General features: G+C 45.0%; 1 protein-coding gene across 1 annotated transcript in view; it reads left to right on the forward strand.

Annotated features, from left to right (window-relative positions):
• The window catches only part of lama5 (laminin, alpha 5), a 360,316-nt gene that overhangs the window by 198,134 nt on the left and 140,463 nt on the right, over positions 1-21,719 (forward strand). Inside the window, exons 20-26 of the mRNA XM_070896270.1 lie at positions 1,071-1,176; positions 3,604-3,706; positions 5,357-5,513; positions 7,515-7,644; positions 12,081-12,223; positions 15,692-15,798; positions 19,289-19,442. Of these exons, the coding sequence (XP_070752371.1) occupies positions 1,071-1,176; positions 3,604-3,706; positions 5,357-5,513; positions 7,515-7,644; positions 12,081-12,223; positions 15,692-15,798; positions 19,289-19,442 (900 nt within the window). The remainder of the gene's footprint in view (positions 1-1,070; positions 1,177-3,603; positions 3,707-5,356; positions 5,514-7,514; positions 7,645-12,080; positions 12,224-15,691; positions 15,799-19,288; positions 19,443-21,719) is intronic.

A 21,719-nucleotide genomic window follows, 5' to 3' on the forward strand; every position in this document is an offset into this window, starting at 1 on the left:
TGTTGAATACCCCTGGATGTTGAGTTCCCAGCCCTGATCATCCTGGAGCTACGTCTCCGTAATCCCAATCACATCATATTTGTTAACATCTGTTTGTTGAAGCGCCTTGGGACTTTTTACTACATTAAGGGTGCCATATAAATGGAAGTTGTTGTTGTTATTCACATAGCTAGTCCAAGCAATATTGTTTATGTTTAAATTATTTAGCTTAAAACTCCTCTTAATCCTGTAACCTCGGAGGAAACCAGAATCCTAGTGGAGCCAAGTCCGTCCCATTTTCTGATCTCCCCAGCGGAGATGCACCACACTTCAGCCTTGGCCCTAATTGAAATGTTATGATTGGATTTAAAGCCACCAAGCAAAAACCAGAGAAAAGTACTTCATTTGTGACACGCACATCTTCACGGTTCCAATACAGAGACCAGTTGATGAATCTAATGTAAATCAAGAATGTGAGGTCATGGAAGGCAGTCATATAATCTAAGGCATGGAAGATGAACATCTAAACCACAAGTCTCAGCTGTTTATAAATTAGGCACGGAGATTGTGTGTGTCTCTCTGCTCAAGCATCTTGTATCTTCTGTCCGTTCCTTTCATGATATATCCTTTAAAAAAAAAAATGGCAATATTGTAACATCTGCAGACTTGAAAATACCGGTGACCCAAGGCATGGATTTAAAGTGGTTGGTAGAAGGATTAGAGGGGAGTTCAGGAGAACTTCTTTTACCTACAGGGGGATGGGCATCTGCAACTCACTGCCTGAAAGGGTGGTAGAGGCAGACACCCTCATCGAATTAAAAAAGTACCTGGGTATCTACTTGGAGTGCGGTAACCTACAAGGCTTCGGACTGAGAGTGGGAGAGTGTGATAAGGCTGGATCGTTCTATTTTGGCCGGCACGGACACGATGGGCCAAATGGCCATAAATGTATATAATTCTCTGATTCTAAGGCTTTGTGTTCTGACAATGTGTGGAGGTTTCTACGGCAAATAAATTGAAGATACTGATCACCAGAATGTGCAAAGTTTTGTTTTAGATGGTCTGTGAAACGCTGCTTCTTTGCTTTGCAGAGTGACGGCCAGTGTTTCTGTAAGCCGAATGTCTGCACACACGATTGTACGGCTTGTAAAACAGGATACTATAACCTCGACAACAGGAACTATTTTGGCTGCCAAGGTGAGTTACCTGTCATCCAGCTTGAAAATGTTTTCTTTATATTTACGCAGCATCCAATGAGCGGCAGTAACTGCAATCCAGGGTCTGAGATGCATGACCCTTTTTTGCTTTTTTTTTTGTTGTTACGTCAGGCTGGGATCACTTGCCTGTGGTTTCCGTGGACCTTCTGAAGCTCGAGTAAAAATTCCATATAAATTCTGGCAGCTGCGAGGGCTGGTTTATTTGGATTTCAAAGTGAGTTATTAGCTGACAGATAAAAGGATTAAAAAGAAAGCCTGTGTTGATGGAACAACTGACAGACTGCTGCACCTTGCCTCCCAATCACTTCAGTAGGGAAGGGAGCATGTTAAGTAGCATTTCTTGACCATTCTACTCTCTTCTTCTGAACTTCAGGACATCTTTACAATAGTAACTGGGGAAGCCCTTCTGGATTCACCCAGGCTCTATTTTTCACCCTGTTTCAAAACAAATCGGGAGATACATTTCCACCAATGTCATGCTGTATGCAGGTGCACGAGACTACCAAAGCAAACGCTCTATGTAGAACTCCTACACGGCAAACGAGCCGCAGGTGGGCAGAGGAAACATTTCAAGGACACCCTCAAAGCCTCCTTGATAAAGTGCAACATCCCCACCGACACCTGGGAGTCCCTGGCCAAAGACCGCCCTAAGTGGAGGAAGAGCATCCGGGAGGGCGCTAAGCACCTCGAGTCTCGCCACCGAGAGCATGCAGAAACCAAGCGCAGGCAGCAGAAGGAGCATGAGGCAAACCAGACTCCCCACCCACCCTTTCCTTCAACCACTGTCTGTCCTACCTGTGACAGAGACTATAATTTCCATATTGGACTGTCCAGTCACCTGAGAACTCACTTTTAGTGTGGAAGCAAGTCTCCCTCGATTTCGAGGGACTGCCTATGATGATGATGCATTGTGGGGCCAATTCTCCTCCCCCACCTGAGCACACTCGGCTGTGAGCTTTGTTCGACTAGGCCTAAACCTGCGCACTTCCCCTCGGAAGGAACCTGTGCCCAAAAGTGTGGAGTGGGGGGGGGGGGGGGGCAGGGGGTGTGGAGGAAGGAACGATACTGTTGCTGCAGGCCTGCTGTGAACACTGCAGTGGGAATGGCCATTGTCTTTGGTGTCTTCTGGCTGCTGTCTAAAAACAGTAGTCACACAGTTGTCATCACCAATTCCCGGCCCGGTTGTCCCTGAGCGATAAAGAGAGGTGTCCAGGAGATACCTGCTTCTCTGCAATTTTTTGCTCGGGGAGAGAGGGAATGGGAGCAGGGCCTCGGGCCCATTTATTTTTGACACCCCTGAAAATGCTGCTCTTCTTACTCCGGGGGCGGGGGGAAGAAGGCCGATTGTGCACTCTCCTGCATCGTTCGCATAGCCGCCATTTGCTTCTGCCCGTTGCAGGTGCAAGCACTTCATTTTTTTAAATCCGCTGACTGAAAAACATGGGCCTTACACTCCTATTGTGGCCGAAAAAGTGCAATTTAGGGTCGATTGGGCGGTTCGTAAACAAAATGGGCGATAAATAAAAAAATCAATAAAAATTTACCCCGAGGCTGCGGGTTGGGCCAAACACCCGAAAAACAATAAAAACATTTTGAAAACATCACCTAAAAAATCAAAACAACATTCCCAAGACACTTTAAAACTAAATAACCACAACAGATTTGGAAAATAATTCGTAAAAAACCAATCACTAACCTTTTTCTTGGAGAGCTACTTACCTGCCACTCAGCTCCGCTGATCCTCGTGGCCGGTATTTTTCATACTCACCTACCGGTCACCGCTGACCCAAATATCGCGCCAGAGCGATCTCAGAACGGTGCACGACGCCGGTCTGCTGCCCAGCGCAATCTCAAAGCCGCCGGCGTAACTCGGGGAAGGGAATTTTCGCTCAGCTGATTACCGCCCACAATGGCCAATACCGCCCAGAAACCGGGCGGTAAGCTATTGCAAATTCAAGCCCTTTGTAACTATACCATGCTTAGTCGAGGAAAAATATTGACTTCAACATGTCTCAGATCTAGGATTTACATTCACTGAGTAATCCAAAGTCTGCAAACCCAGTTTAATGTAGCGAGGCTTGTTAGGACCCTCTCTGTAGGTGTTGCCAACTTTCTAACATCCAACTGTGATCTAACCTCACCGGTGGTCGTGAAAGACGCTATATCAATGCAAGTCTTTTCTTTTATAACACAGCCCCTGGGAGTCTCAATGCGTGTTCTATAACTCGGAATAATCTTTGGAAAGTAAAATTCAGTCAACTTGTAAGTGATACCGTTGGGACAGATAGCCTTGTAATGAGATTGGGATTATCAGACATTCAATAAAACAGAATGCTTGTTGTGAAGTGTATTCATTGCAAGCTTTACAAACATAACCATGTGTAATTGTGTGCTTTTGTGCTTGCAGGCTGCCAGTGTGACATCGGAGGCTCTGTGGGTAGCTTGATGTGTGATGGTCGGTCAGGGCAGTGCCAGTGCAGACAGAATATTGAGGGACGCTCGTGCAACCAGTAAGAATCAAATTCAGAGCTCCTCTGTTCCTATTCCTGTCTAGCAATCCCCTTTCGATATTGAATCACAATACAAGTTCTTGATTATAAACTATTGGAGGTATGTTTTAAATGGGGCTTTTACCAGATGCAGGAATGTGCTGTACATGACAGTCATTTTTGATGGTCATTGGGTCTGTGAACCAGTTGTCTTCAGAGCTCTTCAAATGGACAATGCCAGAAAGGCGCTTTAACTACCCCTGTACTTGAGAACAGGGTGCACTATTGCCAAGAAATGTGTAAGTTATCAATTAGGTGTTTTCTTCTTATTTGTAAGCGTTCTTATGCAGCATGTGAGAGCTGAACTAGAAAATGAGGATAGGTTGCGTTGGAAGGTCGGGTGGCGGAGGTGCCTTCTAATCAGCTACCGATGCCACTTCTGGCCATTTAGGGAAGTTTGGCCAGCTGAGAGTTACTCCAGTTCTGATTAGACCAGCGTATGTGGCCTCTGCAGAAAAAGCTTCCCTAGAGTTAAGGAAATCGGCGCAGGTAAGGAAATCAGCGCAGGTAAGGAAATCAGCGCAGCAGAGAGAGAGAGAGAGAGAATCCATCCAACGGGGAAACTTAGAACATTTTTTTTTTGGCATATTTGGGCCCCAAAAAATCGGGAGTAACTCTTCAAGTACGCCAAAAAAATGCTTGGGGAAAATTGAGCCCTATGTCCCCTGGTTTTAGTTTCCCCTATGAGTGGAAATATCCTCTCTGCATCCACCTTGTCGAGCCCCCTCATTATCTTATAAGTTTCAATAAGATCACCTCTCATTCAGCCACCATATTCTTAACTCTGTAATAATCTTAGGAAATCTCTCTGCTTCATCATCTCTCTCATACAATGTTCCACCATTCGATTCGATCATGGCTGACCTGTACCTCAACTCCATTTACCCACCTTTGTTCCAAATCCCTTGATATCCTCACCTAACAAAAATCTATCAACCTCAGTCTTAATCATTTGAATTGATCCAGCATCACCTGGGGAAATAGGTTCAGATTTCCACTACCCTTAGCGGGAAGAAATGCTTTCTGATTTCTCTGTTTCTCTGTACCTATCCTATCGCATTCCCTTCTAATATTAAATACCTTGATTTAGATCCATTGACCTTCTAAGCTCACGGGAATACAAGCCAAGTTTATGCAACCTGGCCTCATAATTTAACCCTTGCATTCAAAAGCCTCATAAAACCTCCCTGCGTGGTGTCCACTGTTCCCCCTTGTTCTGAGGTATTCTACTCTGTGATCATCGTTGTACTGTATTCAATTAAGTGGTTTGATGACTTTCTTTTCCATGTAATTGGGTCATCTGTCACTTTAGTGGAAAATGGAAATCTGCCTTGACTGTATTTGACTTTACACTGACGTGTTCTTCCTACCAGTTTACTCACAAAGCTAGAAAGCCTTTGAGATTCCTTATTCCAGTTTTCCACTTGCCTATTTGTAGGGTCATACTCAAGGAAAGGTAGGCTTGAAAAAGAAAAAAAAGTAGAGTCGAATAGCCAAAAGAAGGAGAATTCCATGATCTAGTATCAGTGTATCCTTGATCCCAAATCTAAGTTGCTGGACTGTCAGTAACAGATTTTTTGTTCCGACTCTCTGAATGCTTTCTGTTTTCAGAGCGAAGCCTGATCATTACTTCCCTGACCTGCATCACCTGCAGTTTGAGATTGAGGATGGTACGACTCCTGATGGCAGGGGCGTTCGTTTTGGTTTCAATCCACTTGAGTTTGAAAACTTTAGCTGGAGGGGGTATGCTCAGATGTCTCCGATTCAGGTACGTGAGACATCGACTTCACGAGATTTTAGACGCGATTGGTCAGTTAGTGCTTTCATCAGTTTGCTAAAGTGGGCTTTCAGATTGTTTTTTTAACTCAATGCCATTTTCTAACCGTGTTTATAGTTTTATTTCTCTGACTACTCACTGAGGATGATTACTAACTCAAATAGAGCCATTGAGTGGGTAAACATGGCACAAGATTTAATTCACCTGTTTTCACCTCTCCACAACTCCAACAAATGAAGCATTGGATGCAGAGTTATTTATGTTGTAACATTCTCTGTGGATGAAAATGTGATTGTCCCGTGAATAACTTAAGAACAGATTTTGAGATCCTTCAATGGCCTAATGGGGGAAGGTTCTGCCTGCTAGTGTACCGAGCCATACACACCAGAAGATCCTCAGTCCAAATCCCCACTCCGTGATGAGTTAGCTGATCTACAGGCAGTGTCGGCACTCCTAGGCTAGGGAGGGGGATAAGTCACCCCCCGATTCCCATTCCTGGTCGCTGTCTACTGACTCCTGCTGGAAAGTGCGTGTGTGCATCAAATGAGGACAGGATCAGAGATCCAATTGCTTGACAACATTCACTCCCACTGTCAACACTTGGACAAGGTACCAAAGGGTTCCCTGCCCCAGTGAAACATATCGCAGCATTAATCAGCATGTTCAGGATATGAGAGGTGTGAAAATTCCAATAACAAGCTTGTTTATCAACTTGTTGGGCTAATAATTTCGCACAATAGTTGATAAATAAGCAGTTTATTTATTTTTATTTACACTGAATCTATCCTCTTGCTCAATTGTAGAATCAATAAACATACAAAGTGACTAATTGAAATAAAGTTGGCAATCACACTCATTGAGGCCTTGAGAGCCTGAAGTGGGGAGATCTTCTGAGAATTAGGTTAGAGCATTGCATTGTAGCAGAGTGGAGGGAACTTTATTCTGCAGCTGGTTGTGCTGTGGGAGTACTTGATGTCGACACTCTGCTCCAATCTAGGTAAATAAACCTCAAAAAAGCCTTCAAATATAACTCATTAGAAAATACTTGTTACAAGTGAAAGAGACATAAACACTTTGTATTAATTCAGCCACTGTTGTTCTCCAGACCTCAGTCTTGGTTCTCATAACTATGATGTCTCGTAATCCTTGCATATATGTAGTGAGGGGATGGGTAGGAGACTATAAACTAATGTATATGCCTTTGCATACGATATGTAGTATTCATGATCTATCACTTGAATGAAAAGTCAATACTTCTGTCGTGTAACGTTTAAATATTAATTTCAATAAAGATTTATTCTAAATAAAGTTTTGAGGAAGAATGTTATAAATAAATGTTTTCAACACTTATCAAATATATTTATGTGAACATGTTAAGTTTAAGATGTATTTTTTAAATGCTTTAAATTGATCTGATCTGATGATCATATCATCCTATTGTGACATTGATGTGCAGTTGGAATATTTGTTTGAACTTGTATAATTAGAGGCACGCTTTGTGTAGTGGGCTGCTGGCTTATTAGAATTGTTGCTTGCTGAGGTGGTGGAATTAAGTATCATGCTTCCCATCCGCTTCTCTCTCCCCCAGCCTAAGGTAGTTGTGACTGTCAATGTGACTTCCCCTGACCTGTTTCGCATAGTCTTTCGCTATGTGAGCCGCGGATCTACTGATGTGAAAGGAATGGTCATGGTCAGCGAAATAAATCTTGATGTTTGTGGCAACTGTAAGTGGCTTTTAGACCTTTCTTTACCTTAAATGTCTTTGCTTATTAATCACCCCTTTCTGCAAGTTTAGTGGTTGGCTCCACTCAGTGTATAGTTGGCATTGCTTGTAGGTGTGGACGAGGCTAACCTACTTTTGCAGGTGGATTTTTTTTCTTCATACAAAGGGAGACTTTGCATCTATTATATGTTGATGTTCAAATCTCCTTTGCTAATTGTAGTCCCAATCACACCTATGTGCCATTGTCAAATTCCTTTTCATTTTCACAGAATAGAGTCAAAATAACGATGCATGTGACGGATTCGGAGCTTTATTTGTTTCGTTTCATCTTGAGGTATATTAATGCAGGATCTGCCACTGTGTTTGGCAAAGTTACAGCTTATCAGGGACAAAGAACAGGTAAGGTTTTAGCCCCACGGGTGCTGGCCTCTACAAGGTGGCGGTTAAAGTGAGTGCATCATTATGGTGCACTGAAACCAATCCTGTTGCTCGAAGCCATCTGAGTTAGCAAAAGAAAGCCCAGCTGAGCTTGAAATAGTGCCGTTGATGCACTGTTGCAGTACTGGGCTCCTTGTCCCCTACCCTCAAAGTCGCTGAAGTCGCTGCTTAACTCTGCCCCTCTCCACCTGCTGTAGAAGTGGTACTGAGTATTCCTCTTCCATTGTCTTTGGGATCCTAAGGAGCTGATAATAGACCCTTCCTTTTTCCTCCTACTTCTCCTTCATCCCCCCACTTTGGGAGTTTGGGAGCTACAGGAACCATTACTGAGCCTGTCCAAAGTACAATGGCCAATTTAAGATATTGAATCGTTGAAGCAGAAATCCCATCGGTGCTGTTTTCAGTTGCTCTTTGTTTTATTGTATTGCACTGGCAATAAGTGTATACTTGCTGAGTTCACAGTAGGATTGGAAAGATGATGCCACTGAACTACCAGCACTCTAAACCCAGCTTTAATTTTTTTTTTATTGATCCAACAGTAATCTGAGTGCCACAAGTGTGAGAATCTCCCAAGGTGTCACTTTTTTCCACTAAAAATCTGCTCAGATTTCTTCCTCTGCAATTGTGTTGGGATAAATGATTCATTTCATGTGCTTTGCAAGTTATGGTCAGATGCTAAAGATAAAAATCTCAAGTCGTGACTTGTAGAGTTTCCAATGAATTAACGTGGGGGAGGAACAATCCTATAGGGCTGAATTTCCACATTCAAGCTGCCCACGATTTCTTGATATGCAGGCGGGTGAGACTCCCTGCTGCTAGGGCAAACTCAGAATATCAGTTGATATTTGTTCCTCAGGTCTGTGTTATTGTAATGTATTTGCTTCATGGGTTCTTCGCTTAAGTATTCATAACAACACATTGCTATCAAGAACTAGTTGGTTTATTAACAAAGGTTTAACAATCACACTACATATTACCAGTTCACCAAATAGGCTCACAACTGCATACCTCATCGTGGATGACCTAGACCCAACTGACTGGGGTTTTATTGAGTCTTGTGAACATCATGTTACTGGCTAAGCCACTCACAAAGCAACAGCTCAACAGACCTGTGCGCCTACTCACAGGTGCATACATTACAGTTATAATGCTTAAAATCTTCAAAACTGCTTAGTTAACTAGCGGTTAAGTATTTCCTGATGGAAGACTTTTTCGAGGCTTACCTAATTTAATCCGATCTTCGCCTGGAATTTCCTGCGTATTTTCACCCAGAGACGCATGCAGTCGGGGTGCAAACCAAATACGTGGCCTAAAAGATTGCGGAATTTTGGGCGAAATTACAATACACCTAAAGACTTTGATCGTTTACAATCGCCTATCAATGCCTCTGCCCCAATGCATCTCCGCCAATAATGTTGGCCCTGTCCCCAAGTTACAGAGCCTTGAACACGAGTTTCCTGCAATTTCACTTGCTCAGAGGCTCAAGTTATGGCCAGATTTTCAGGAGTGGCAGGAAACGAGTCTTTCTTCTGGCGTTTTATTGCCATTTTCCGAGCGTTTATTTTTAAATTGATCCTGTCCGAGACCTGCATTGCGTTTTCTGTTTCTTGACTGCATGTTTACGGTATCAGTATAAGTTACTCTACAAATTGAAAAGCTTTTCCGATTGCACGGTTCCTAAAGCTGTTGTGCCTGATGTGCATAAATGATGGTTAAGTGAGTTGAAACTTGAATTTTTATTTTTGAAGAAGAAATATATGGTGTGTGTTTGGCGTTTTCCTTGGGCCCCAATTCTTTATGCTGGGTGACACCCATTTATAGATTAAGGCGATTGGCAGGAAATTTGAGCGTAATCTGACATTGGCAGAATGGGTGCATTTTTGGATTAGCTTCCAGGTTGCGCCCACAGAAGAAATTCCAGGCCCGTGTTCTCGCTCAGTTTCACACGAGCATTTCCAGCTGGGCTTTCCGGATAGCAATCAGGAGCTGCAATACTCTCTGGCTTGAATCTCTCGACTCCAGAGTAGCTGAGGGAAATTGCAGCATCTCCTCTGAGATGAGCTAGTTTAGTACAGTTTCAGACTTGAACCTGGGACTGAGTGGTCTGTATGTGTTATTTTAAATTATGCCTGTGATTAACTACTGCTAAATAAGTGTTTTAGATTGTGGAGAAAATGCAGCTTTGACATTGGCTTGCATTTCCGATGTAATAATGTAATGAACAGATAGAATGCTGGACCATATCCAGGCCAGCCTCCCATCCTTCGCAATCTTCAGCTCATCCAAATCTCTGCTATCTGTGTCCTATCCTGCACCAAGTCCCGATCGTGCATCACCCCTGTGCTCGCTGACCTCCTTTTGGCTCCCACTGGAACCCAGTGCCCTAATGCCTCAAATTTAAAATTCTCATCCTTGTGTTTAAATCCTTTCATGGCGTCACTACTCCCTATGTCTTTAACTTTCTCCTGTCCTACAATGTCCCTTGGCCACCCGCCCTCCACCGCCCCCAGCACAAACTCTCTGCTCGACTGACTCTGGTCCCTTGTGCCTCCCCTCGCTTCGCCTCACCATTGGTGCCCATACCCAGGCTTCGCCTCTGAAAATCCCTGATAAACCACCACCTCTCCTCCTTGAAGACCCTCCTCCTTAAAACCCATCTATTTAATCAAGCTTTTTGGTCACCCCTCCTGATATCTCCTCCTTTCCTCCATTTTATTATATTTCTGTGAAGCACCTTGGGACGTATTTCGACATTAAAGGCATTACATAGATACAAGTTGGTGTTGTGTATATCCAAATAATACAGGTCAGGGGAAGTCATGCTTATAGGCCCCGAACTTGGTAGAAGCTAAATTCCGCCCGTGTGCCACTCAAACGACCGCTGAGATCCCGACGGTATTTTGGACGGAAGTTTCATGGAAAAGTCCTGGAAAGACCACCCAGCGGCAAAAAAGCGACTTTCACCCTGGGCGGCAGCAGGCCCTGAGCTCCCAATCTCGGCGGCAAATGCAATCCTCGGCCAAGTGCAGGCGAGGATTGAGTTGGACCCAAGGAGGGGAGGGAGCCAGATAAAATTTAAAAATTCCAAAAAATAAAAAAAAAACACTGGAAAACCTTCAGGGGACCCCATCCACCTGAATCGCTGGGGAAAAAAAAGAAAAGGAGTTTACTAACCTTTTTTTGCAGGTCTTCTTACTTACCGCTGAGGTTAGACCTGCCTCCACGCGGCGGTCCTTTCCCAAACTGGCAGCTCGGCGGGCGGGAGGTCACTTACAAGCATTGCACGCCAGCGGGCGGTCCCCAGTGGTCTTCCCTCCCCACCGGCGGGAGCCTCCAACAAACTTGCTCGGAGGGGAGACCGCCCAGAAAACTCGGCGGCAGCAGACGGTAAGTCCACTTGGCCCCATAAAATTGATCCTTAGCGTTACAATACTGAATTATGAGGAAAGACTTGCAAAGAAGTGGCTGAGAGGTGATCTTACAGAAGCATGTAAAAACAACAACAACTTGTATTTATATAGCACCTTTAGTGTAGTAAAATGTCCCAAGGCACTTCACAGGAGTGTTATAAGAAAATAAAAAAATTGACACCAAGCCAGATAAGATGAAATTAGGGCAGATGGCATAAAGCTTGGTCAAAAAACATAAGAACATAAGAATTAGGAACAGGAGTAGGCCATCTAGCCCCTCGAGCCTGCTCCGCCATTCAACAAGATCATGGCAAAGAGGTAGGTTTTAAGGAGCGTCTTGAAGGAGGAAAGAGGGAGAGAGGTTTAGGGAGGGAGTTCCAGAGCTTGGGGCCTAGGCAGCTGTAAGACAGTAAGCAGAACAGCACTTCAAACTTAACTATGACAGTAGGGGGCACAGATTCAAACTAGACAAGACAAAGGAAGAACGATGTCAAGAAGTCGTCTTCACAGAAAAAAACAAAGAACAACAACTAGAATGGACTTCAAGATATAGGGTAATGGAGGTGAAAACCTTGGAATCACTTGGGGTCGTTGTAGGTGGATGAGCGATAGTCCAAGCAGCCTCCCTTATCTGCGTCCATCTTGTGAACCGATGGCTATTGAAGTATATAGTCCTGGTTGTGTGTAGAAACTAAAGTAAATGGCCAGTTATATTGCTACACAATGCATCCTATCCAAAGTACGAAAGATTTTCCCAAATCTTTCTTCAAATCCTGTCCATACCATCTGGATTTAGTTCAGGTTGTCCTTGTTGTGCTCAGCAGCTATGCAATTCAATTGCTAAATTCATTATGAATCTGGAAAAAAACCATATTCTTAAATCTCTTTTTATATAAAATGGTTATTCCACTCTTGTTTCACTGCAATGAATGATATTTGTGCATTTAAATAGAGAAATAATGTTATATTTTATCTCTTGGTGACCAGGTTCTGAGCAGTCAAAGCAGATCATTTTTGCCCCCAGCACAGAGCCAAGCTTTGTCACTGTGCCACAGAATACATTCGTGGAACCATTCGTGCTCAACCCTGGCGTGTGGTCTGTGGTCATCGAAGCAGAGGGTATCCTCTTGGTAAGAATCATTTGTGTTGGGCTTCATGTATAAGAACAGTTGCAGCTAAATGCAGGGTTTCTTTGGGGCAGAATTAATAACCTGGGCCAATGGGAGTATGGATACTTGTAGTAAATGTACACTATGTACTTTCTAGATGTTTAGAAATATTTTTTTATTGTATAGTGCAAGTCATTCAATCCTTACAAATTCAAGAACGTCTGGAGTTGTCCAGTTCAGGGGCATCAGAGGAAGACATTTGGCCCCTGGCTCTGGGTTTGTGATGAGTTGAGGAGTCCTTTTACTCGGCAAATTAGTAAGCTTTGGAGATTTTTTTAAAAAAAGGTGCTGAAAATTCATAGGCCCATCAGTATCTAATAAACACAGCATAATAGTTTGGGTATAGAGCAATTGTCCTAACTGAGGTTCTGACAAAGCATCTACATGCTAAACAACTATGACAACCAGCTTCATGTAATCGCTGAAGGATTTCCCACAGTTAAATCGCATTTTAACAAGTTCAAGTTGTATCAGATTTAAGAATGAGGCTTTTAGCCAAACAGTAGTACAGGTCAGATATTGTTCCAAAATGTATTTTAGAACATAGGAGGGAAGCTTAGGGAGAGGAGATAGCATCAAAGAGATAAGACAAGACTCGGGGCAATAAAATCTGTTTAGACCCATTTTCCACGTAAAATGGTTGACGCATTCCCAGCTACATGGGGTCTTCAAACAGGCATCAGGCCCTTGATTTGCATTTGCTAGGTGCCTAATACCTTTTACAGGCAGACGCCGGGAACGCTACCTTTACCAATATGGCGGTGGCCCTAATGCAGGTGCAGGATGTGGTGCCCTGAAATTGACCGTTTCCCTCCTGGAAAGCAGATGCAGCGAGGAGTGATTTCTACCTGTGAAAGGCATTACCATCCAGGTCAGATATGTTCAGGAAAAAAAAATTGCTTCCCTGATTTCTCTCCTACTCTCACTGGTTTACTGGTTAACTCCTGCATTGGTCAATATCCTTGGTTAGGAGCGCATGATGGTTCAGTCCTCAGACAAATCCACAGGTGCCATCAAATGAAGAGTCTCCGTTGACCTGCGGAGAGGTGTACTTAAGCTTTTCCTTCCTTGGATGGCAAGGCTAAGACTTGCAGACTTCGCTTGCGGAGCGGTGAACTGTCTGTGCCAGTTAAGGCGTGGTTTCAAAGCCAGGATTCCTGTTTGAAAGTGTAACACTGCCACGTTATCACCACCGCATTTTCTCCTTGGGTCTTCGATGGGGTGTTGCTTTTTGCCAAACCCGCAGAACTACGTTTAGATCTGAGCTGTCGAAACCTCTGGTTTCAATTCAGTGTTTGTTTGCTTTAAGGTTGGTTGCAGTAATTATTCCTTTCCAAAGTTCCCTCCCCCCTCCTAACCCCTTTGGCTCTTTACAAGTTTGAGTAGATGTAAAATACTTACCAGTTACAACTCAAACAGTCGCACATTCTGAATTAGCTATTAATTTCAAATATCAGCAGAGGGAGGCTCATCCATTCAAAATCCAGGGCTCGGAGATTTCAGGGTGTAAATCATAAATACTTGCAAGCAATCTTTCAAAAAAAGACATTTTACAAACATGAAAATTGAAGAAAAGCTTCCCTCCTAAGTTATAAAATACATTTTGGAACAATATCTGACCTGGACTACTGTTTGGCTAAAAGCCTCATTCATAAATCTGATACAACTTGGACTTGTTAAAATGCAACTTAACTGTGGGAAATCCTTTAGCGATTACATGAAGCTGTTAGGCTCCCAGATGCTACTTTTGTGATGATTAACGACAGGATTTCTGTTTTACCATTGCATTTTTCACATTGGAATTAACCCATTGATCTGAAATGAAGTCATTGCAATCGGAACTGTTTTGCTTCTCCATCTCACTGTTCGGAATTCTCTTGGGGGTGGGGGAAATATTCTCTATATAAATTCCTGGCTTCCATTAATAAATAAACGACTAAAAATTCGGGAGCGCCCCGTTTGGGGCGGTAACACTAGTGAGGCGTGAGATTTTGCACCGAGCGCAGAAGGTCTCGCCTCGCATGGGAAATTGGAGTTACCGCCCTTGAAAGGAAGTGGAGCGCTAAATCAAATGCTACACTTTCTTTCTGGGGCGGTGGCGGGGCGCACAGCTCAACAGCGCCAGGCACTGGGCCGTGTAGGAGGGGCTCTTCCCTGAGTTAAAGGGAAGGCACCCGAGCTGCATACTCTGAAGATTGTTAACACACCTACCTGGACCACCGGGGAGCTGCCAAGTGATCAGCCGGGCACTCAAGCAGAGCGCCGGGCTGACCAATCATGGCATGGAACCCGCGTCCAAAGCAGCGCACAAGAAAACTGGCCATTTTCTTTTTTCAAACAACTTTAACTTTAACTTTAACTTTCGCCCCATTAGCAGCCAGCCGCCTGGTACGTGTCCCCGAAGAGGTCGCTTTCATCGCCCGTCACAGCTTCATAGGGTGATACCCAATTTAAGGTCCAGGGCGCTAACTGGGTGCTGCACACTGTGATGATGTCAGCATTGCCGGCGCAGCAGAGCAGGGCGCAACGTGTTACCGCTGATGATAAACTCCCGCCAAATTTAGCGGGAGTTGTTAGCCTGGTTGCAGTCGCCCCCAGTGCAAATGACCCGAATTTCTCCCTCACAATTTCTGGGTTGGGAGCCGATACCAATGGAGCCAGTTGCCCGCGGAAGCTAAGAATTTGAGGCAGAACTTGCAATCTATGGGTTTCCGCCTCGTGGAAGTAGTGTGGGAGGGGAGGGGGAGGGAGGAAAGGGCAGACTTGTCTTCTGCATTAAGCTTTGGCAGTGTGTTTGGCAGGCTAACCCGGGAATTCTGCTCAGTTACTCGCCCGAGGGGCCCAGTGGAACTTGCACCGATTGAAGGCTGGCATCGCTGAGCATGGGGCTTTAGGGAGGCCCCAAGACTAAAGGAAACAAAAGTAATCAATCTTAGACGGGACCTGTTATTCTTTGAGGTGATGTTCACTTGCTCCCGTATTAACATTGCACACGCCTTCCTGGTCCTCAGTGTCCCCTGGTTGGAGCGGCTTGGTACCACTCCGACCCCAGTCAGCACAGTGATCCTGCGTGACTATGTTGCCCCTCAACAATCACAGACCACCTGCCCCAATTATGGAAGTGAGCCCGTGCCTGCAATCTGGAATGGGACCGATGTCTTCTCGCGCAGGAAGCTCTACTCCACTGCAGTTCAGTTGGGCAGCAAGGACCCTGGAATTTGGGGGCCCCGTGTGTTATTTTGCAAAACAGGATTTTTAAACGATAAACTGCATCGGCTGAACTTGTCCCATCCCAGATTGTTGCAGGTTGAAGTTCTGATGGGGGAAGGGTTTGAAACGTGAAAATATAGATGTTCAAAAGAGGGGAAACCGAATACAGAAAGCCCAGGTTCCTGTTGTACGGAGGCTCACACTTTCCTTATCTCGCAGGATTACCTGGTCCTGCTGCCGAGTGCTTACTATGAAGCGCCAATCCTTCAGCTCAAAGTGACCGAGCCCTGCACCTACACAGTGAGCCCGCAGGACACCACTCAGAGGTTAGTCCGTCAAGAAATAGGTCGGCTTTCAGTCGGATTTTTAATTACTCTTCTGCTCACATGAAACTTTGATATTTTTATTTCTGTTTTGGTTGAGATGTCCCTGCTTCATGGACAACTTTGTCCATGTATCCAGATACAGTCCTGCCGTGTCCAACAGTAACTGGATATAAAAACATTGGGATTTAAACAGATTTTTTTATAGGTTTGGCAATATGACCTTAGTCTTTTATTTTGCGGTTTAATGAAAATGTGTGGATCAGTGTAACAGCTTTTATTAGCGGATGAGGGTTTACCACGTTTGCATGATCACACAAAACAGAAGGAGGCCATTCAGCCCACTAGCTGTCTGAAAGAGCCTGCAATTAGTCCCACTCCTGGCTCTTTCCCCATAACCTCGCAATATTTTCCTTTTTAAGTATATATCCAATTCTTTTTAGAAAGCCACTATTGAACCTGTCTTAACCACCCTTTCAGCCATTGCATTCCAGATCATAACTCACTGAGTAAAAAAAATTCCTCATCACCCCTGGCTTTTTTGCTGATCAATATAAGAATTAGGAGCAGGAGTAGGCCATTCGGCCCCTCGAGCCTGCTCCACCATTCAATGAGATCATGGCTGATCATCGACCTCAACTCCACTTTCCTGCACTATCCCCATATCCCTTGATTCCTTTAACATCCAAAAATTTATCGATCTCTGTCTTGAATATACTCAATGACTGAGCTTCCACAGCCCTCTGGGGCAGAGAATTCCAAAGATTCACAGCCCTCCGAGTGAAGAAATTTCTCCTCATCTCAGTCCTAAATGTCCAACTCCTTATTGTGACCTGTGGCTCTAGACTCCCCAGCCAGGGGAACATCCTCTCTGCACCTACCCTGTCAAGCCCAATAAGAATTTTGTGTGTTTCAATGAGATCACTTCTCATTCTTCTAAACTCCAGAGAATATATGCCTAGTCTACTCAATCTCTCCAAATAGGACAATCCCCTCCCCATCCCAGGAATCAGTCTGGTGAACCTTCAGTCCACTCCCTCTATGGCAAGTATATTTTCTACCTCAACACCACTTTCCTGCACTATCCCCATATCCCTTGATTCCCTTAAAATACAAAATCTATCGATCTCTGGCTTGAATATACTCAATGACTGAGCATCCACAGCCCTGTGGGATAGAGAATTCCAAAGATTCACAACCCTCTGAGTGAAGAAATTTCTCCTCATCTCAAGAGATAAGGAGACCAAAACTGTACACAACACTCCAGGTGCGGTCTCACCAGGGCCCTATATAATTGCAGTAAGAATGATCTTAAATCTGTGTACTCTGGTTACCGACAATCCTGCCAGTGGAACTAGTTTCTCCCTATCTATTTTAATGCCGGCATCAACCCATTTATTTTAACAGAATTAACTATCCCTGTTCATGATCTTCCACTATTGCCAACAGTAATTTCTAGTCTAAAATGTATATTCTGCTGCTGTTCTGGAGTCCACAGTAGTGAATCAGCTTTATTGTTTTACTTGTCCAAATCCTTGTGGAAACACGCAAGGTACAGTGGAAAAGACTTGCCCTGGTACATTGGCAAAATAAAATTGCCACTCTCCACTGACACTAAGGCCTCACTTGGAGAAATGGTTTCACAGGCTGGGCCTGGGCAAGCTGTGCAGTTGACAACTGACTATCTGCCTTCCTGGCAGTTCAAAGGAATAGCATTGCAGGAGTCTGTGGAAATCTCTCTGGATTGGACTATGGGAGAATATATAGAGCGAGGAGGGCAATGGGGAAGACTGTCTCGCAGCTGTGGTTTCTGCCCATGTGAGAATAATTTACAAAGTGATTATATAATTTATTTATTTTGAAAAACAAATGGTGTCGCTGAATATTTGGCCAAAACACACAAGCTGCTGGCTTTCAATGGAATTACTGAACCATACTCAACTCATCTCTGAAAAGATCTTGCAGTGACTGCAACCATCCATTCAACATCAAATACAACTGCTGTTTGGGCAGGATACTAAGTTTAATGCTTAAAGGGATAGGAAAGACTGAGAGGAATCCAAGTTCTTTGGCATTTATTAAAAACATAAATGTTCTTGCTGCCATAATGATACGAATAAGGCCTCCATCCTTTCGAGGCTGATTATCAATTATGGGCAATGTTCTGGAGCAGGTACATTGCAGTCAGCAAGGGGTGTGACCTCTAATGTGCCTGATTGGAGGAAACTGTGCCCCAGGCTGAGAATGCAGATTTTCCAGCGGGTAGCATGGTTTCCTCGGCTTGAGTGGCTCCAGAACGGTTGGCAAAACAACTGTGAAGGTGCTCCCCATTTTTTTGCACTGAAGCCACTCTGGGACACTAGGGATGAGATCCTCAAAGGTGGAACAAGAATTACGTGTTCCAGAAAATGTCAAGAAGTAGTGTCTCATTTGCTTCTATATTGAACACAAAGCACTCCCCCTTGACTTCTCTTTCCCTTTAAGGAAAGCTATTTTTACTATAGGCATTCTGGAACAATTTTATTTTTAGCCAAGATTTTCTGACTGGCAGGAATCGGATGATCCATTCCCAATATTAACATATCATTTGAATATGCCGCCCAAATATGGGGCGATGCTTTCAGTGACCACCACGCATCTTCCCAGAAGTGACGTTGGATGCCACGGAACCAACAGAATGCCTCCCAACCATATATCCTGCTCCCAACCAGCCCACAAAGGGAAAATCCAGTCCTTTGTTCCTTAAGAGCCACATCACTGACATTGCACGGTGTTTTTTCTGCAGAAGCTTCTTTAAGAACTATAACTCTGAGAACCATTGGAGAACAGTACCGCACCTGTGTGTTTGAATGCAATTTAGCTTTGTGATCCCTTCTGTCAACGGTTTTACAATGATATATAGATATAAGAACATAAGAAATAGAAGCAGGAGTAGTACATTTGGCCTCTCAAGCCTGCTCTGCCATTCAATAAGATCATGGCTGATCTGATCATGGATTCAGCCCCACTTCCCTACCTGCTCCTCATAACCCTTTACGCCCCTATCGCTCAAAAATCTGTCTATCCCCACCTTAAATATATTCAATGACCCAGCCTCCACAGCTCTCTGGGGCAGAGAATTCCACAGATTTACAACCCTCTGAGAGAAAAAATTTCTCCATCAGTTTTAAATGGGCGGCCCCTTATTCTGAGACTACGTCCCCTAGTTTTAGTTTCCCCTATGAGTGGAAATATCCTCTCTGCATTCACCTTGTCAAGCCCCCTCATTAGCTTATAAGTTTCAATAAGATCACCTCTCATTCTTCTGAACTCCAATGTGTATACGCCCAACCTACTCACGTTTGCTCTAATATTTACTCACGTAGTCCATAGGCACTAAGTAGAAGGGTCACTTTGTCAGGGAATTGAAGTATAAAATGTGATATTGATTTGGGTTTCCAAAGGGCTGCCTTGATCTTGGTCATGAGCTGACAGGATGTGTATTTCTCCGTAGCTGCTTGCTGTACAGACATCTCTCGCTGGATGGCTTCTCCTCACTCCAAGCTACAGAAGGCATGTGTGCCTATGAAAACTACCTCCATAGCCAATGCCAGGTGGTACAGCCCACTCCAAGACATCCATCAATGGTTGTCCTCAATGATAAGCAGGTGAGTAAAACACTGAAATGATGGCAATGAGCAAGCACTGATGCATGCGTCTGAAATTCGTCTCCCCGCTATTTTAGCAGTGATCTAGCCTACTTTAAAATAAACCGGTCAACACCTCCACAAAACTAGGTTAGCGTTCATCTGCTAATATGTCACGGTTTCATTCCAATAACTAATATTAATAATCACACATTGTTATTTTAACTCCTCTCTTCTACTTTTTTCTTGGTTTCCCCCATATTGGCCTATTTTACCTTGCGTTACTTATAATGGGATGAGGTTTATGCACTGTGACAGGGGTGATGTAATCTGTCATAATGACTATGTTTGTAACTTTAACTGTGAGATTACATTGAGTTGAACCTTTAAGTGACTGAACAGTGGTGGAGACTTCTCTCCCTCTTTGTGCCCTTGCCTCTCTGACTACTGCACAGAACACTTTCCAGTCTCTGCATAGGCGGATTGTATCAGTCTGTGATACTACACTTGCCCATTCCATCGCATCATCCAGCTATGGTTCTATTGGCTGGCTTGTTGAGCCAATGCTGTCAACATTTCCAGACAGTATGAACGCAGCAACTGTTAGTGTGACTCTCCAATAATGTCCACAAGTGAGTCATTTACGCAGCTGGTGGATAGCAGCCAGTGAAATGTGGAATGAAATCATCATTCATTTAAATCCTATCATTTCACAAATTAATTCCATCCTTCTTGTGTCAGCTAACTCCAAATAATTTACTTGTGTAATTGAAAGAAAGTCTTACATTTCTATCGCACCCTGCACGGCCTCAGGACATCCCAGAGCGCTTTACAGCCAATGAAGTGCTTTTTGAAGTGTAGTCACTGTTGTAATGTAGGAAATGTGGCAGCCAATTTGCGCACAGCAAGCTCCCACAATAAACAATATGATAATGATCAGATAATCTGTTTTAGTGATGTTGATTGAGGGATAAATATAGACCAGGACACTGGGGATAACTCCCCTGCTCTTCTTCGAAATAGTGCCTTGGGATCTTTTACGTCCATCTGAGAGAGCGGACGAGGCCTCGGTTTAACATCTCATCCAAAAGATGGATCCCCAGACCAAAATTCAGCTAATTACAAATAATTTGCTTATGTAATTGTGAGCCTAATGCTTGTATTACTTTACACAGCCGTGGCAATTAGTTCAATTGTACAAAGTATTAATCCCCATTCATATAGAATCATACAACACATAAGGGGGTCACTCGGCCTATCATATCTGTGCCAGCTCTTTGAAAGAGCTATCCAATTATTCTTGCTCCACTGCTCATTATCCATAGTTATGCAGATTTTAGGGGCCCAAGTTTCGGGCTGCGCCGTCCTGGACGCCCATTTTTCACGCCACAAAGTGCGCCTAAAAATAACTTACAGATTCTCCGACTCCCTGCTGGTCCTCTTGAGTCGGGTGCGGCGCAGCACGAGCAGTAGGGGGCGGAGCCAGGTCCCTGCGCTGAAAACAGTGCCGGGACCTCTACACATGCGCGCTACAGTGGGCGCGCATGTGCAGTAGCTCCAAGCGCCCAAAACTGTGTGGGAGGGGCCCGAAGAACGCAGCCCCTAGCCCTGGCCGAATGGCCTCACTGGGGCTGCGTGCATAAGGCTCCTCCCACGCCCAGCTCCTGCTTCCTCCCGACCCGACTCGACTCCCGCTTCCCGCCTCTGGACCCGACCCGACCCGACCCCGACACCGATCCGACTCCCGCTTCTCCCCCCCGCCCCCCTCCCCCGGACCCGACCCGACCCCCCCGGACTGGACCCGACCCGCGCTCCCTGCCCCCCCACACCCGACCTGACCTCCCTCTCCCTCCCTCCCCGACCCGAACCGAACCGACCTCCCTCCGCCCCCCTCCCCCCCCCCCCCCCCCCCGACCCGACCCGCGCTCTCGACCCCCGACCCGACCCAACGCCGCCTACCTGTAAATCTGGTGCTGGGGACGGGCCCTGCCCGAAGTCTTGGGCCGGACCCATTCAGCCTCCCCCCCCTTCTCCTTTCCCCCACCTTCTCCTTTCCCCCCCCTTCTCCTTTCCCCCCCCTTCTCCTTTCCATTCCCCCTCCTTCTCCTTTCCTTTCCCCCCTCTCCTTCCTCCCCTTCTCTTTCCCCTCCTCTCCCCCTCTTCCCCTTCTCCTCCTCCCCCTTCTCCTCCTCATCCCCCCTTCCCCTTCTCCTCCTCCTCCTCCCCCCTTCCCCTTCTCCTCCTCCTCCCCCCTTCCCCTTCTCCTCCTCCTCCCCCCTTCCCCTTCTCCTCCTCCCC

The sequence above is a fragment of the Pristiophorus japonicus genome, chromosome 12 (assembly GCF_044704955.1).
Source record: "Pristiophorus japonicus isolate sPriJap1 chromosome 12, sPriJap1.hap1, whole genome shotgun sequence".
Taxonomy (NCBI): domain Eukaryota; kingdom Metazoa; phylum Chordata; class Chondrichthyes; family Pristiophoridae; genus Pristiophorus; species Pristiophorus japonicus.